Source organism: Macrobrachium rosenbergii, chromosome 17 (genome assembly GCF_040412425.1).
Source record: "Macrobrachium rosenbergii isolate ZJJX-2024 chromosome 17, ASM4041242v1, whole genome shotgun sequence".
NCBI lineage: Eukaryota > Metazoa > Arthropoda > Malacostraca > Decapoda > Palaemonidae > Macrobrachium > Macrobrachium rosenbergii.
The window spans coordinates 6,452,783-6,470,420 of NC_089757.1; the positions used below are offsets into that span (position 1 = coordinate 6,452,783).

Below are 17,638 nucleotides of genomic sequence, written 5' to 3' on the forward strand. Positions count from 1 at the left end.
TAATAATTTAGTTTATTTTATTTTGTAAAATTATAATTACAGTTCACACAATATCATAACAGATAAGAACTAAAATTAGTAACAAATTCTGAGTAACCTTGTTGTAAAATATTTATGTAAATTTACTGAGATCGGGAGATGCAGTAACTTCTTTGGAGGTATACATGTTTTTTCTAATATTTCTTGGCAAAATTACAATTATAACTGACATCATTTCATAAGAGAACAGCCAAATCGTATGGCGCGTAATATTAATACTCCTCAGAGGGGATCCGTCCACTACCCAAAACCTGATTTAGATCCTCTCATGAGGGAATCTGTCCATTAAGGGTAAAACGTTTAAGATGACTTTGAAATGATATTAATAATATCATTTCAATGATTAATAATAACTTACTGTAGAACATAATTTTTTTTTTATCATAAATGTATTTGCATGTAATCATGAAAATACTAACATGACATAATTAACAAACCTAGCATTTTGTTTGGAGGTATGTACATGTCCCTACCCATGTATTTTAGATATGCTCTATACAGTAGTACTATCCTAAAATACATACCTGTATAGTAAATATCATACCAAAATCATCTTATAACACAGGAAAAGATACGTAAAATATAAGCCCAGTGCATTACATACAATATGAGCAAAACTATGTGCAAAGTTACGCAGGCCAAAGAAAACGTGTGTCTGAATGATAGGGGATACTTAAGAGTAACAGTTGTAGGCTTGAACTTAATTTTGGAACATGACTTTGAAATGATATTAGGGTGTTCTGGGATGACAGTCTGAGGTATATTTTTGTTTGAGCTGTCAAGTTTGGCAATGAACTGTTAAAATAGGCAGTTATAAGCATTTTAGGGGTGTATATAGCCTACTTATGAGTAACAGTAGTAAGCGAGTACTGTACAGTCATACCCCAAACTTATGTGAGGTTAGGTTCCAGAACTCCTCGCACAAGGTGAATTTTTGCGTAAGTTTGGCACAGTCTCTAAAAATGCTAATAAATGCTTATTTCTAAAGTTTTAACACTAAATATGACCCTAATCATGCTCCTTAGGAACAATATGATAAAATGCTCTTTGGAAATCAGTAACTGCAATGAAAAAGATTACCTACGCGATAGTATTTAGAATTTAGGGACAACACCTTCACTTCTTAATACATACGTTGTTTGTTGATGTGCATCGTCGATATGATGACCAGAAGCAGTAAGCCCTAAATCAAGGTCTTCATTCTCCTCCTCGTCGTCATCATCTGCATGACCTTGAGAGGACTGTGACCTGCATAGTTCTGGATCTGGATCAACTTCCCCACCATTTAACAATGGTCGGTTTTCTTGAGTGCTTCTTGGCATGGCTTTGCCTGAAATGAAATAAATTTGTAAATATTCTCCATAAGACTTGTCTCCTTAAATTTCAAGAATTCAACCATTAACTTCCAAAACTGAGTCTGTGAAGCAAGCTGAAACTCTGCTACTCTTCAGGTTCTAAAAGTAAACAAAATTTGTGGAGGATCATCCAAACAAACTATTTACCTTATAAAACAATAGTTACAGTACTTCATTCACAAAGAAATGCATAAGGTAACCGTTAACAACCTAAATTTTAAACTAATAAATTCACATGTTGAGATATTGCAACTGCCAACATCTGTAGTTTCAACCAAGCGCCCATTAAAACACAGCCCCAAAAATCAAGAGGTTAATGTAACACATCAATCTTGTTCTCTTCAAGTGTGAAAAGAAGTTCCTCTTATATGCTAAAGGATACAGCAATTATGGCAACACTGAGCTGCACTTAGAGAGTGATTTTGATCTGGAAAGATTTGGGTAGGTTACTGTGGGAGTAAAGTCTCCCCACAAAACTTTTCAAGACAAGGCCTCTATTAATGGCTCTGAAAGAAGACAACTCATTCTAAGGGCTTCAATAGAGATAATTAGCTAGTATTATACGTTTCCAATGTTACTTCTGCACCATACAAGTCCATCATACAGATTGCATGGTTGGAAATAAAGATAATGAAGAGCCATTCCAAACATGCACGGAACATTTATTTGAACTGGACCTATATTCCATCAATAAACCATTTCTTCTTTGCCTCGATCACATTCACATCTACAAAAACTATACCAAACACTCATTTCCATTTTCTACCAATCAATAAAAGATAAATTAAAGAAACATTTCCAACATATTATTAGATACCATTGTAAGTGTTTTAACTTTTCAATTAATATATTTTTTTATATTTCTTTGGTCAGCAAATTTGTTTTGGAGAGCTATTTGTCATATATAAACAATCTTATGCTTTCTTGTATTTACTAAGCCTTTACTTCTTGGTACTTTATTTTCTACTCAGCCTAAACCTTAAGTCTTTATATGAAAACAAAAACCATCCCAGAAAAACATAAAATACTAAAACAACTTACATGAATTTTGAACTTCCTGAAAAGTCTCTGTAGAATTTACTGTATTTCCATTCACACAACTTTTATTGCTTTCTGTAGCAGCACTTTTATGTATGTCACCACAATGAAGACTTTCACAGCTGCTCAGTATCACTACCGTTTTGGTTGTCTCAGGATCCTTGATGTCGACACTTTCACTCTTACTGCATTTTTCATCATTTAGTATACTACTGTTGTCTTTCAAACTAGGAACTTCAATTCCCACATTACCTTTCCTACGCACCCTTGATTCACAATCAGAGTCCTTCATGTTGTTATAAGGAACAGCAGTTTGTTCACATTCTCCTCCTTTTACTAATATGGCCCCATACATTGTAGCAGAATGGAAAGCCTTTTAGACTATCTGAATTATGTGAGAGTTAACAGCCATATGACACATAACACTACCTAGACTGATGAGTAAGGCACTACAAACATTGACAGGTGTGTACAGTACTTGCCTCATCTGCTGTGCACAAGTGTTCCACACCATATTTGTTTATCATCATGCTTTCGAAACTAAAACTGTTCTTAACAGCATTTATTATTCATTGAATAGAATGGCTATCTGGATGCCGTTTATTTGTAATGTAGTTTCTCAATCTCTTGAATGAGTTTCTTTGTAGTAGCAGGTGAATTATACAGAAGCTGTTCAAAGTTCATTTATTCCTTGAGGTTTTGGCAGAGCTTTCTACCATTTTCTAAATGCAAAATGAAGCCAGGGGTACATCTATACCATACTTATACTCGCAAGCAAGCTTACAGAAATTTTGGCGATTTTTGGTTGGTTGTCAGAGCTTGGGGGGCTGGGGCGCTCCTCCCCTAAGCTTTGACAACCAAATGTTTGGGCAAACTGTTGCTCTCATAAACCCATTCTTTTCATAAATACAGATTTACACAAAAGTCACTGCAAATAATACATGTAGTGAAAACTGAATAAATTATACATTTTTCATTCTCACCATAACTCACAGCCTTTTGGCTATATGACTTAGGAATTAAGACCTGTTAACAGCCTATCCCAACCCTGGGCAAATATGGGGAAATCAAGTTTGAATGCATGGGCATTAAAGAAGTGACTGCTCCAAAATTAAAAATGGGGTATTAAAACAAAATACAGTAGCCCTCAATGTCCGGCAGCCTTCAAAAAGGCAGGGGGGGTGGAGAATCCCCAAGGATACAAATGGAGCAAAATCATTAAAAATTAGCACTATAAATGTGGGAACAATGGTGGGAAAATGTATGCAAATGGTAGTTATGCTAATGTGAACATTAGCTGTGCGCAAGAGGTGAAGTTTAAAGAAGCTGGTAAAAAACAGCAGTGGCAAAGAAAGTAAATTCATGGGAAAGTACAGCAAAACAAGACAAAAATAAGAAAACTGACAGAGTTGGAGTTAATAAATGAAAGAATGATGAAGACTAAGATGACGCAGCATAAGAAGTATCACAGTCCAAGGGGATACTAGAAGGTGAGTACCCCAGTGACCACATAGGAGAAGAGAATGGTTTTGAGGATGGGATGAGAAGGTATAACCTTGGGGATATTAAAATGGAATTCTGCCAACGCAAAGTATTACAATCACTAAACAATATTTGAGGCAGTACAGTTTAACAGAATTCTGCAAACACAAAAGATTACAGTAGTGTAGTTAGACAATATCTGAGAAGTCCTGAGAGAAGCTTAAGACATGCAAGAGTGAACAAGCCAAAAATTGTTAATTTTCATTGAGCACAAATTGCATAAAAGAAGACCATGATGATTACTGAAAATAAAGAAAACGTACGATTTAAAAAACCTGACAAATTAAAATCGGCAATCCAAAATGATTCTCAAAATGAAAGCATCATTGCCTGTAATCCTCAGGAAAATAGAAATTATCATGGTGCCAATAATCATGGATCAGAGCTGATAACCAGAAATTGGTGTCGAAAAAATAAGATCGGTTATCGTCATAACGCTCACAGACCAGCTTAGGTGACCAGTAAAACCGGATCACTGATAATCTGACGGGACTCATTGAGAAAGACTTTTCAAGACTAATAACCGGGACTGCCAATAAGGAGGAGAAAGAGAAGGACAAGATCAACAAGGAGGAAGATACATGCTTGCATTTCTCCATATCTGTGTATGAAATATATATAAATGCGAATAGATTCGATTCTATTCTATATATATATATATATATATATATATATAATATAATAGTTGAACATATTTACAAGCAAGTGCCTGGTTACATGGTAAGTTCCATTCTGACTGGAAGTGTGATGATAAACTAACAGGAAAAACAAATTACAAACCAACAAAAACAGCTTTAACAAAACTAAAGTGCGATTTTCAAGCTAAGGATTCATGAAAGCAGGAGCTCATAGGCCCTGACACAAAAAGTGCCAATTTTCAGTTATCGAATTTAGGATGTCACCTCTGTTAGGTATGTATCAGTGCCAATCGCCTCCCAATTATCGGTGCTGATAAGTGGAAATCAGCACGATTCAGTGCTGATAACCAGAACTTGGTGTCGCGGTTATCCATAAGACCAGATAGCTGTTAACCAGGCCACCAATAAGGACTGCCTGTATATGTATATATATATTATATAATATATATATATATATATATATATTAATATATATATATATATATATATATATATATATACAAGCATATATATATAGGTTCCAAGGGTGTATATAACCGAAAACTGGCGATTTTCGGGCTTATCAGCGCCAAAAAGTGCCAATTTTCGGTTATCGGCACCTCTGTTAGGTATGTATCAGTGCCAATACCCAATTATCGGTGCTGATAAGTGGAAATCAGCACTTTTCAGTGCTAGACAAGTGCCATAAGACCAGATCGCTGTTAACCGAGGGCTGCCTGTATATGTATATATATATTATATAATATATACATATATATATATATATATATATATATATATATAAATCCACAAGCTAAGGATGTGTATAAAAGCCCTCTAAAAACACTTAAAGAACTGCCCCATTTTCATAGTTTAAACACAGGAAAAACCCTGTAAAAATGCTTATACCTGAGTATTTTAATAGTTTTATCACAAAAAGTGCATTTATTCATGAAAATTATATAAAAATACAGTAATTACTGAATATTTCTCAGTGAAAAAATACCACGCATGTGCGAATTTTCCATGAATAATGGCTAGATATGTTCCAGAGAAACCATAAATACATGAGCCCATAAATCATGAGAACGCTTGAATACGGGGTTTACTGTATGTAGTATGTATTTATATATATATATATATATATATATATATATATATATATATATATATATATATATATATATATATATATATATATATATATATACACACACACAGTAAACCCTCCTGATTCGCAAGGGGATGCATAACTGCACCCACCCAAAAAGAATAGCTAAAATCCGTGAATACTTAAAACCCCTCTAAAAACACTTAGAACTGCCTATTTTGACATTTTCAACACAAGAAAAACCCTCTACAAATGTTTATACCTGAGTATTTTATTAGTTTTATCACACAAGAAAAACCCTCTACAAATATTATACCACGAATATGTGAGTATTTTAATAGTTTTATCACAAAAGTGCATTTTGTCATGAAAATATGAAAATACAGTATTTAATGAATACTCAGTGAAAAATACAGTGAATGGGTGAATTTTATACTCCACAGTAGCAAGGAAACGAAGAAAAAGCAAGAGAACGCATGGAAAACGGACATCTGGTAGAGAAAGATATGTCACACAGGAACAGAGAAATCCACTTGATAATGTGAATGTTTGTGAGTCTTTTTGCATTAAAAATCTTGAGGTCCTTTTAGTAATTGAATACAGGGGGTTTACTATATATATATATATATATATATATATATATATATATATATATATATATATATATATATATATATATATATATATATATATATATTGCATCGAGAGAACAAAGAAAACGTATTTTTCAAAGTGGAAATATCCTATTTCCATTTGGGTCAGTAGAAAGGACCATAAACTCACATAAATCTCTCTGCCTGTCAAAACAAGTCACCAACTGCAACTTCAAGAACACACAAGTACTATCGAGGTGCCAAAAGAAATCGCATTTAGCTGTACCTTCGAAATCCACGAGATCTCCGAAGGAAAGGCCTGTAAACATATGGTTAGTATAAGGTGTGAGAAAACACCCCTCACCCCCTTGAGTTCAAAGAAGAGCCCAAGGAAATAAGCCACTCCCACAGGTCAGCCCTAGATGTTTTGGCCAACCAAATGCCATCAATGCCAGAGACCTAGAGACATCCTACAAGGAGCAAATACCCAATAATCAACAGGAATTCCTTGAAATACACCTCCAAGAGTTGGAATGAAGCAAGTGGAGGAGGTGCCTCAGAAAAACAGTACCTGCCCAGAATATGACATCATGGTTGACACAAGGGGAAATAGTGGATATAAGGAGAAAACACACAAACACAGAGAAAAAAGCAGAGAGAGAGAGAGAGAGAGAGAGAGAGAGAGAGAGAGAGAGAGAGAGAGAGAGAGAGAGAGAGAACTATTCCAAAGTGAGGGGAAGCAGAAAAGAAACCGAAGGACAGAAAGAGAATAAGTGTGTAGTGGCGATTGACTCTCAGAACATTAGTCCCCTTAATCAAATGCATTAGGTCTCTAAATCCAATATACAAAGCTTCCAAACCAGTAAGAAACTACAGGGTGGAAACTGTAAGACAGTAAGTGCGAAATAAATAAGAAACGGGAACAATAAATCATTTTCCCCTAACCTTAGGTCTTTTGAAATTTAGTAATTGTTTTAAAGAATCACTTGTTCCTACTTAGAATAATTACCACACACCTACCTTGGACACGTTACCTTAGATGTCATGCCCTTATAAAGAAGAAAGAAACAGGGCAAGACAATATATATATATATATATATATATAATATATATATATATATATATATATATATATATATATATGAGCAGTCCCCAGTTTCTGACGGGGTTCCCATTTTTCCGTAGCGTCGTAAACCGAAAATCATCGTGAACCGAAAAATCGTCGAAAATCGTAAGAAATCCTAAGAAAACCTTACTTTTAATGCTTTGGGTGTACTGGAAATGCTGTAAACTGCATTTTTTTAGTTTTTCATCAAAAAACTCCAAATTATGATTATTCTGCCGTTTTGGAGCCATATTTCTTCCATCGGATCGGCGTACGACGCGTTGTAACCCTGGAACATGCGTCATAAACCGGGAATAATTTCTGATGAATATATTTGAAAAGCGTCATAACCTCGGAACATCATAAGCCGGACCCATCGTAAACCGGGGACTGCCTGTATGTATATACATATATATATATAAAATATATATTACACATATACAGTAGATATATACACACACACAAAATATATATATATTATATATATATTATAATGATATGTCTTACAATATGTTTTCTGTAAAATTAATGTGTTCTGTAATTTTGATATATTCTCTCTTGTATTTGTCATGTGCTGTGTCTCAGATCTTGAAAGGATGTATGCTGACAGGCCCAGATAGCTCTTTTCGAGCCAGAGAATAATTCCCTGATTATTTTCCCTCCTCCAGGGGAAAAAACACTGTTTATTCCTTTTTATTCCCAGGGAAGATTCCCAGAGTGACCCATTTCCAAAAAAATGCCTAACTGGCAACATAGGTTTATTTTCATAGTAGAGTTTTGGGAAACTGTTCAGTCCAAACAGAGACTGTAGAGTTTAGTTAGGTTTTGTGTGTGTGTGTGTCTCTCTCTTCCTTCTGAGGGGAGTAAAATTTACAATACCCCTGTATAGCAGATTTGGTGTGGTCACTATTAATGTGCATATCTTTCTGAGGTCTTAGTATAAGAAAGTGTAAAATAAATGTAACAGCGCTTAGATAAAAAGTGTTTCTGCTGCAGCAAGAGTTTTGTAAAAGTGGTCAGAAACTGTTTTGTAAAAGTGTTCAGAAACTTGTACAAGTTAAAGTGGTTTTTTGTTATTTTTACCATGGTAAAAACATAGAAACTTTAAAGAGATTTTGCCTTAGTGAAATTATTGTTGATAAACCTTTTTTGCATTTTTTTGTATGTTCTTGTTTTTACATTTTTTGTGTACTTGTGTTTACAATTTCATAGTTTTACCCAAACTTTTGTGTTGGTGATTTAACATTTATTTACTTAGCATTTTACATATGCTGATACTTTTAACATTGTATACTTGATTTGATTTTCATTTGTTAAGATTTCCTTTTCAAATCTTGAGCAAATCTTAATAGTTTGAATTTTGCTTCATTAACGTAATTTCTTGATAAAATACAGTTTTGTGAATTAATCTTGTTCAAGAATTAATTAAATCTTGTGTTGTTTTCAAGTAATGGTTAATTTTTCAGATTGTGAGTTCTAATTATAAACTTTGAAGTTAAAAATAAATTTTTGTATTTAAAGTTAAAAAAAAAAAAAAAAGTTTCATTTTTTGACCACCAGTGAATGGGGTTATTTGTGTGTGCACATGGCAAAGTGATAGACATGTTTTGTTCTACTCCAATTAATGGAAGTGAATGAAGATCAGGGAAACAATTATAGTTGTTTGATGGAGTGATGCCCTTTTTTATCTAATATATCTCAATACCTCACACTAACTTGATAAAGCTAGTTTGATATTTCAAGTGGTACGCAAGTTTTAAGGGATCACTGTTACCTTTAGTGTGTTCAGTTGTAATCTTATTGTTATGAGGGTATCTGGCTGAGGTGAGGTAAATTTTTGGATTTTGTGACTAGTTGTGTAATAACCAGGTACTTGGTACACTTCGTGACAATATTATTTGGTGCCCAGACCCAGGAGAACAAAACAAAATATCACTCTGATTTATGGTTTATACTGGTGGTGTTAGGGATATATTTTGATTGGAGAGTGACCACATAGTTATTTTGAATTGTACTGAAAAATATTTGAGTAACTTAGAGAAAATGGCTCTGTTCGAAGTTCAGAAGTTTTTAGCAGCTCTATCCATCAGAAGAGTTATCTGAATCCAACCTGACTAAGGCACAGTGGATTGCTTTAGCAGTCACTTGTAGGGGTAATGTGACTAGTGGTATGATTGAGGCACAAATCAAATGTACTGCAACTCAAGCATTGACAGAATCTGGTAAAGTAGATAGAGAGTTAAATGAGGCATATGAATTGTTGAATGCACCTGAGATAGAATTTACAAGTAAACAAGGGCAAGAGAATGAGAACAGTGATGCAGAGACAGAGCTTAGACGCTTAGAAACAGAAGAAAATTTGTGTAGACTGAAGGTGATAGAATCAGAAGAAAAGTTGATTAAGCTGCAGATGCAGGCTGAAAGAGAAAAAGAAGACAGAGAAAGAGCAAGACATGAAAGGGAGTTGGAGTTACTCAAAGCTTGCTCCACATTACCTGTAACTCAGTATAACTATATCCAAGGTAACTCAGACCCTGTGTTTGATGTAGTAAGAGTGCAGAAGTTAATTCCAAAGTTTACAGAAGCAGCTCCAGATGAGTTTTTTGAGCACTTTGAAAACGTGGTTTCAGGTATGGGATGGCCAGAAGATAAATGGTCAGTCTTGTTACAGAGTGTTCTCATTGATAAAGGAAGAAGGGCCTATTTAGCCTTATCAGCTGATCAGTGTAAAGAGTATGATGTACTGAAACATAGTGTATTACAAGTTTACAAGATGACCCCTGAATATTGCAATGAAAGGTTCTGATCTTTGAGAAAGGATGACAAGATAACTTTCTTGGATTATGCCTATAAAGTAAGATGTTTCAGACGATGGTTGGAGGCTGCTAAAGTTAAAACTATGGAAGAACTTGAGGAGTTAGTAGTCCTAGAGCAATATCTTAGAGGAATTCCTGAACACATGAGCTTATTTAGAGAGAGATTTTACCAGAACCAACAACTCAGAGAGAGAGAGAGAGAGAGAGAGAGAGAGAGAGAGAGAGAGAGAGAGAGAGAGAGAGAGAGAGAGAGAGAGAGAGAGAGAGAGAGAGAGAGAGAGAGAGAGAGAGAGAGAGAGAGAGAGAGAGAGAGAGAGAGAGAGAGAGAGAGAGAGAGAGAGAATATGCTGCACTGTGTCATTTTTTGTGGCACAAAAAGTGACACTACTCTGTCATTCATTTTTTCATATTATCCTTGGTATAATTACAACTATTGCACTGCAATAACTAGGTAATTTATCTAGGTGAGCTATGGTTAAAAAGCTAAGACTATCAAAAGCAGTTTTTATTGGCATATTTTCCTGGGAGGAAAGTGCAACGTTTTCTCATCTCTCGTAATTTCTGCTCTTTATTCCACTTACATAAAGTTATTTTGGGGGACTTTTTTTACGATAATGTAAAGAGCAATTATTCAGCTGCAAAAGGGAACAAAATTGAGCAGTCTACCTTGAAAATTGTCAGAGGTATGCATCTTTGAGCAAAAAAAAAAAAAAAGGGTATAACCACTTTTACGTTTATCACTCCAGTCTTCACTGCCACATCCTGCATACAATATTGTTCATAAGGGTCAAAAGTAAAAGGGTTAATAGGCTAGTAAATGCAAATTGATTCCTGGGTCCTGGCACAATATTCACTCTGTATAATTTTTTCATGAAAACCAATCGATGTTGTGACATACTTGAACTAAGGCTTGGTTAGTAAGTTGGCCGTACCATACCTTCAGTTACAACAGCTTAGCCTAGTCTGGAAACTTATCAAAATGTTAATTGTTGTGAGATGTGTCCCAGCCAGTAGACTAAACTGTGATGAACACAGCATACAATTCTAAGTTACTTTTGAAATGTTGGGGCAGATGCAGCGTAGGGAGACGGGCAGGCATGAGAAATCCGCCCATGAAAATGGGCCAAACCTCACCTTTCCTAGAATGCCATATCCTGACCTAACCAGACCCTTACCTGGTAATTCTAAGGCAGCTGTCTGCAGTGAGCTAGACTGTGGCAATTGAAGTTTTCCTGTTATTTTACTTGCTTTACAAGAATTTGAAGTAATATTTTGTCGGCCGGCTGTAACTAAACTGTAATTGACCTTTGAAGACTACACTACCGACAGGGGTAGATCTAAGCCAGCATTCCGCGGCAGGCCCCCCACCCCCCTCCATAGCTAATACGGCAAAATTGTAACCAGTAAACACCCCAAGATATACCAATCTAACGTACCCTAGGGGTGTTTACTGGTTACAATTTTGCCGTATTAGCTTTGGTTGGAAGGGGGTGGTGGGCTCGCCGCGGAATGCCGGCTTAGACCTACCCCGCATTAGGTAATTCAAGTCGTGTAGTTTTCAAAGGTCAATTACAGTTTAGTTAAAGCCGGCCGACAAAATATTACTTTAAACTCTTGTGAAGCAAGTAAAATAACACAGGAAAATGTCAAATGCCATTGTCTAGCTCACTGCGGACAGCCAGCTTAGAATTACCCCTTACCTTCCTACCCTGACTTAGGGTGCTGTGTCCTGACCTTGCAAGAGGGGATTCAGCTCCCCTGCCCCCCAAAGTAACACTGAATATTAGAAACAGATCAGCGGGACTAAATTTCCGTTTGGACATGTGTTCTGGCACTGGCTATGACATAACCAAAACAACCTTAACCCAACATTTCCTAGCGCATTGTGCCCTGACCTGGCTGGGGGACTTCACCCTCCAGTATTTCTAAGTAACAGATACACGGCGGGTATTTAGCGAGAAATGGCAGTCTCTTATAGTATTTTGGTTGCTTATATACAATTTAACGTTATTTTTGGGGGTTCGGCTGTAATTAACCCCTGAAGTCCATCCAACAATGGCTGGTTTTTTCAACACTTTTAGGGCTTCTGACACTAGCGGTGCATTTGTTTGTTGTCGGCCAAATGGAATGGCCCGGGGTGGGGGGGGGAGAGTTACCCATACGTTAACAAGTTATTGCACTTGCCAGAAGGGATACGAACCGTTCGAAACAGACGTACCGGTGCTCTGTCTCGTGAAGATCGCGTATGGAAACCCCGGATTCCCGTCGGGGTCCCCCTTACCGTAGGGCAGAGTTCAAAGGTAAATTGTACGTTAAATACAGCCGAACGCCAAAAATTAACTTTAAATTGTTAATAAGCATCCAAAATACCATAAGAACCTGCCATTTCTCGCTAAATACCCGCCGTGTACCTATAACTTAGTTCTACCCACCCTCCTCCCTCCGAAGTAACACTTACCCTCACATCAAGCACATGGACTGTAACACTTACCCTCACATCAAGCACATGGACTATAACACTTACCCTCACATCGAGCACATGGACTAGCCTAGGTTCCCCCTTTGGGGTAGAATGCCTACCCATGTCTCCCGACTCTACATACTACCCGAAACATTTTCTCAAAACCACCTGATCTAGGCCTACGCCTAGGCTAGCTTACCGTAGGGGGCGGCGGCCTGTGCTAGGCAAACAAACGCAAAACTTGCTATGGAAGGCGGGCTAGCCACCGGATTTAACCCTGGCTGCCAAGGTTAGGGTGAGGCTTCCGTTTGCACTCAGGCCATTACAGTACTTGCACTCTATCACACGTCACATGGTCCATATAACTCTTGCGACCTTCAATTCTGCATCTTGACCCTGCGGACTGAGGAGAAATTTCAAGCACAGGCCCAACGTAGGCTCTTGGGCCTAGCCAAAAAGGTCTCCGCAGGTCGTCCGTCGTAAGCCTAACCTTCTCCGGAAACTAGAGGGGGGAAATTTCCCACTCGCTTACGTCTAGCAAATAGATAATGCGATAAGGTAAGATATCGCGTAGGAACAGCGTATCCGTTTACACGTTACTCACCGCAACGACACTCTGAGTCTGCACTATCTGTGATGTTTTGGTAACAACAACATGCATCTCGACTTGCTAATTTCGAGTATTATGTAATCGAAATTCCTTATTGTGCATCGCCTGTTATCACATTTTTTTTTTACTTCTACGTTCAAACATTTTTTTCAATATACATTGTCAGCCACGCAACCTCCATTCTTTTCATACCGTGATAGCAATGTAAATATCGAAAGGGAAGCCGTTACCAAGATGTACACACGAACGTGGGAATCTCCTCCAATGGAAAGGCGGGGTTATCATGTGATAGTCACAGCGGTAATGTCAAAACTCCATGTCCAGGTTAGTACGTTTACCAACACGATACTGCGTTCCAGCACTATGGTTTTACTTCTAAATGCAATTGACTTGTAGATAATTTTTTTCTGGTTACTTTGTATTACAAGAGAGCTTGTAACCTACTAAGCTCCTAAGAGAAACAGTGATGACTTCCTTGGGTCAGATTCCTATCTTTTTGCAGCTTTTCTACAGTACAGATGACAGAACATTAGCTGCTTATCATGAACTTGGATTTATGCACGGAAGTTCACCAATCAGTCCTATCTGTAGTCATTAACAACTAATAAAATATCTTTTAAAATTTCTAAACAGCTTACCGGCCATGGAAATAATCTGGAGCATTAGATTTGGTGCCATATTACCACCGTTTTACGTACGAATAGTTCTTCACACGCGCAGGCACACAGGAAACTTGCACGCTGTAAGTAAACAAACAAAATCTTTAAACTGCCTCACTGTACGAACGCTCGTGAACTTCGCTAATTGAGTAAAAACCTTTCCACCTTCGGTCAGGAAGGGCAGAATTACTGTGAAGTAAACAGCATAATTTTAGGTTTGTTTCTTATGTCTGATAAAGAGATTAGTACCTGTAATGGGCAGATATATATATATATATATATATATATATATATATATATATATATATATATATATATATATATATATATATATATATATATGTGTGTGTGTGTGTGTGTGTGTGTGTGTGTATACATAATTTTATACACGTGTGCGTTTGTGCGCGTTAATGCGTTGAGTTACAAGTACTGTATTTCTTTCCGTATTTATTTTTCTATAATTCTCCTAGCTGGTCTTCTCCTTTCTTTGAAAAGTAAAACTGCTAGACAGGTGTAAGTTAGGTTTTGCTGAAAAATAATAATAATTCTGCTTTTTACTTTGTCACACGACTACTACTACTACTACTACTACTACTACTACTACTACTACTACTACTACTACTACTACTACTAATAATAATAATAATAATAATAATAATAATAATAATAATAATAATAATAATAATAATTTTGCTTTTTGCCTAGTTGCACGATTAACCACCCAGAAGACATACTTGGTTAGTCAAAGCACAGGTATGAACTGTTCTATTTTGTATTACCCTATAACTGAGTCTTTTGTAACGAACCATAACAAAGAAATAAGCTGTACTATAACGACTTAATTTTGAATATCTGATTACGTGCAGCTGTAATTGGTCCATTGATTAATAGGCTGCCATTCAGCTCTTGTCATGCGCTCTTAGGAAAAGTGTGAGAAGTGTGAGTGAGAGAGGCTTACCGTATATAAAGTATACCATTGCAAGGATTACGTTCGCGTGTTCGTAAATGAGTTTGTGAGCACGTTTGAGTTTACATGTGAGTGACTAGCCATGTAAAGGTGTAACCTGCCAAAACATCTGTAAATGATGACTGGCGAACAAGGAAACTATTCTCTCTCTCTCTCTCTCTCTCTCTCTCTCTCTCTCTCTCTCTCTCTCTCTCTCTCTCTCTCTCAAGTCTACAGCGAAACAAGCATTACCCAAAATAATTTATTTGACCATAATCTAACAACAGGATTGCAAGAAACAAGAGATGAAATAAAATGGAATACTAATGTTCACCAAATGATCAAATATATTAAGGACCACCATGTTCAGCTAATTATTCTCTCTAAATAATTGCCTGCTTCCTTTTCCTGCATTTTTGAAAATCGAGTTTTGCTTTTATTCTTACAGTATTTTGTCACAGATATTTACCCTCTCAAAGCATCATTACCCTCGACCTTACAAAGTTTAATTCAGAAATTTTGCGAACGAATAAGTAATTTATTATTTGTTTAATGATTCTTATCAGAGTTTAAGAGCATCACATTGTAAATATGCAATGTGTTAATGCTTGTTAGCCGTATTCATTACGTCAGTCTGTGTGAGCGTGTCTGAGTACTTGTGTGCGCGTGCATGTATGTCTGTTTGTGTGTGTGTGTGTGTGTGTGTGGTTCTGTGCGCTGGTGCCTGAAGAGTATTTACAATACCCTTGTGACAAAAAGCATCTGAAATTAATGTTTTCCTGTATCTGTATTTTTCCACTTTTAGGATAAGGTTGCTATCACTGCACCATTTTCACCTTTGGCTGTGACATACCACAGTCGACTAACTATCAGGTGCAAAATTCAATGCTTAGAACAACAGAAGCATGCTAGGGTTTTCAGGAAACGGGTTCAAGTCTTTCTTCCCCCTTGGAATTGATCTCGGGTCTCTCGCTAGTGAGGCGAGGTTAATGTGGGAAAGAACTGGGCCACGTTGATATATGTAGCCTTTATATATATATATATATATATATATATATATATATATATATATATATATATATATATATATATATATATATATATATATATATATATATATATATAGATATATATATATATATATATAGAGAGAGAGAGAGAGAGAGAGAGAGAGAGAGAGAGAGAGAGAGAGAGAGAGAGAGAGAGAGATTTTAACATTTGACTGCGTTTGTACTTAAATTATCGTAAATGAAGAATGCTTTAACTTTGTTTGCAAGCTTTTTATATTTGTGTTTCCTAAGAGCTTATTTCCATAACTGTACTACGGTGACTTTTCACACTTCAAAGAACTTGAACACGCATACAAGCACTGCAGGACTACAAATAACGTAATCGGGTCTGAAATTTTTCGGGGGGATGGTGTTAAAAAATAAAAAAAAGAAAGACTAAATTGCGTATCCAGACGAAGCCAGGCCCTGATTTTTGTAGCTTGAACAAAACTCAAGTTGCTTGGACCCAAGTGTATTTCTTCTTAGGGCTTTACACATAAACTTTAAGTTCTTTGCTGGAAAAGTACTTAATCTCAAAGCATAAATAATTTAAAAATTAAATTTCTGTATTTTTTGAAAGGAAACAATGTCAGCTAACTTATAATCTAACCTAAATTAGAGCCTTGGTCGAGGCTACTTATAGAGTCACTATTGCAGTAACTAGCTCAGCCAAAGCCTCGCCGTCTTCAGTTCTCTGCTCTGTCTCAAAACTGAGAACCTCCTCAATGCTAATTAGCAGAAAAAGAAGATCGTGTAAGCAGGTCATATGGAAAAGATCGTTTCTCTCCCCTTCGGGATTAGGAGAAGAAAAGCGCCTTTGAAATGTGCAGAGCTAATCATCCCTAGTACCATAAGCGGAACGCCGCTGGGATACGAACCTTCAATGACCCGTGACGCAAGACCAGACTTCTCCCAAATATGATCCTTATGAACAAGCTGGAGGAGCATAGTGGCCTGGCCTTGCGAGGAGCTCTGCAGGACGAGTCCCTAATGCAAATATGCGAGAGAATAAATCCTTGGCCACTTAAAAACGAAAGCAGATTTAGGAGGCTAATAGCAGCAGAATGATCTTTCGAAGCTCAACGAGATGGTTACATAGATACCTACCTAAGTTGTCCTGTCTGTACACTTGTTAACTTATCACTGCTTAATTAACTGGGCCTTATATGGAAGGAGTGATTGTTAAGCATGATTCGGGGGCTGGCGAGGATGAAGAAGCCCAGGTTGAGTTAAAATGAAGTTTGATTCAGCGAGCACGATTAATGATTACGGCCGAAGCGAAAGCTTCCCGACACTGATCATGTCGCTGATCGGTCACTCGCTTTGCCTTCCAGGTGAGACTAGCCTCCAGTACTTGAATAAAGAGAGAGAGAGAGAGAGAGAGAGAGGGTGATTATGCTCTCCAACTTTACAAGTTGAAGAGCATAAATTTGGGCATTGTGTTTCTTCTCTGCAGATCAAGATAATCTCAATGTAAATTATTGCGTAGTAAATGTAGTGGCATTTGCACACTAACTCTCTCTCTCTCTCTCTCTCTCTCTCTCTCTCGTAATTTTATCTTTATCTCAGCCCGCCAATATCGTTTTTGATGATTGTACTTAACTTGGCCTGCGGTATATTTCATTAGTTTGCGCTGTTATCTCTCTCTCCCTTTTCTGTCTCCTCTTCATCGTGATCGAGCTAGACTAAGACGAAAA

At 36.8% G+C, this 17,638-nt stretch overlaps 1 protein-coding gene across 11 annotated transcripts in view; it reads right to left on the minus strand.

The window, feature by feature from the left end:
- LOC136847686 (proton-coupled amino acid transporter-like protein CG1139) overlaps window positions 1-17,638 on the minus strand; it is a 66,832-nt gene that overhangs the window by 39,504 nt on the left and 9,690 nt on the right. For 2 of the 11 annotated variants that reach the window (XR_010855803.1, XM_067119491.1), the window contains exons 1-2: window positions 13,282-13,409; window positions 1,174-1,369 (exon numbers count right to left, since the gene is read on the minus strand). Coding sequence is in view for 7 of the 11 variants with exons in the window: in XM_067119491.1 (XP_066975592.1) it covers window positions 1,174-1,361 (188 nt within the window). In the remaining 4 variants the exon portion in view is untranslated. Of the gene's footprint in view, window positions 1-1,173; window positions 1,370-2,435; window positions 2,881-12,876; window positions 13,788-13,925; window positions 14,135-17,638 lie in introns of those variants that run through there. The other 9 variants (XR_010855800.1, XM_067119485.1, XR_010855801.1 and 6 more) reach the window with 8 other exon arrangements.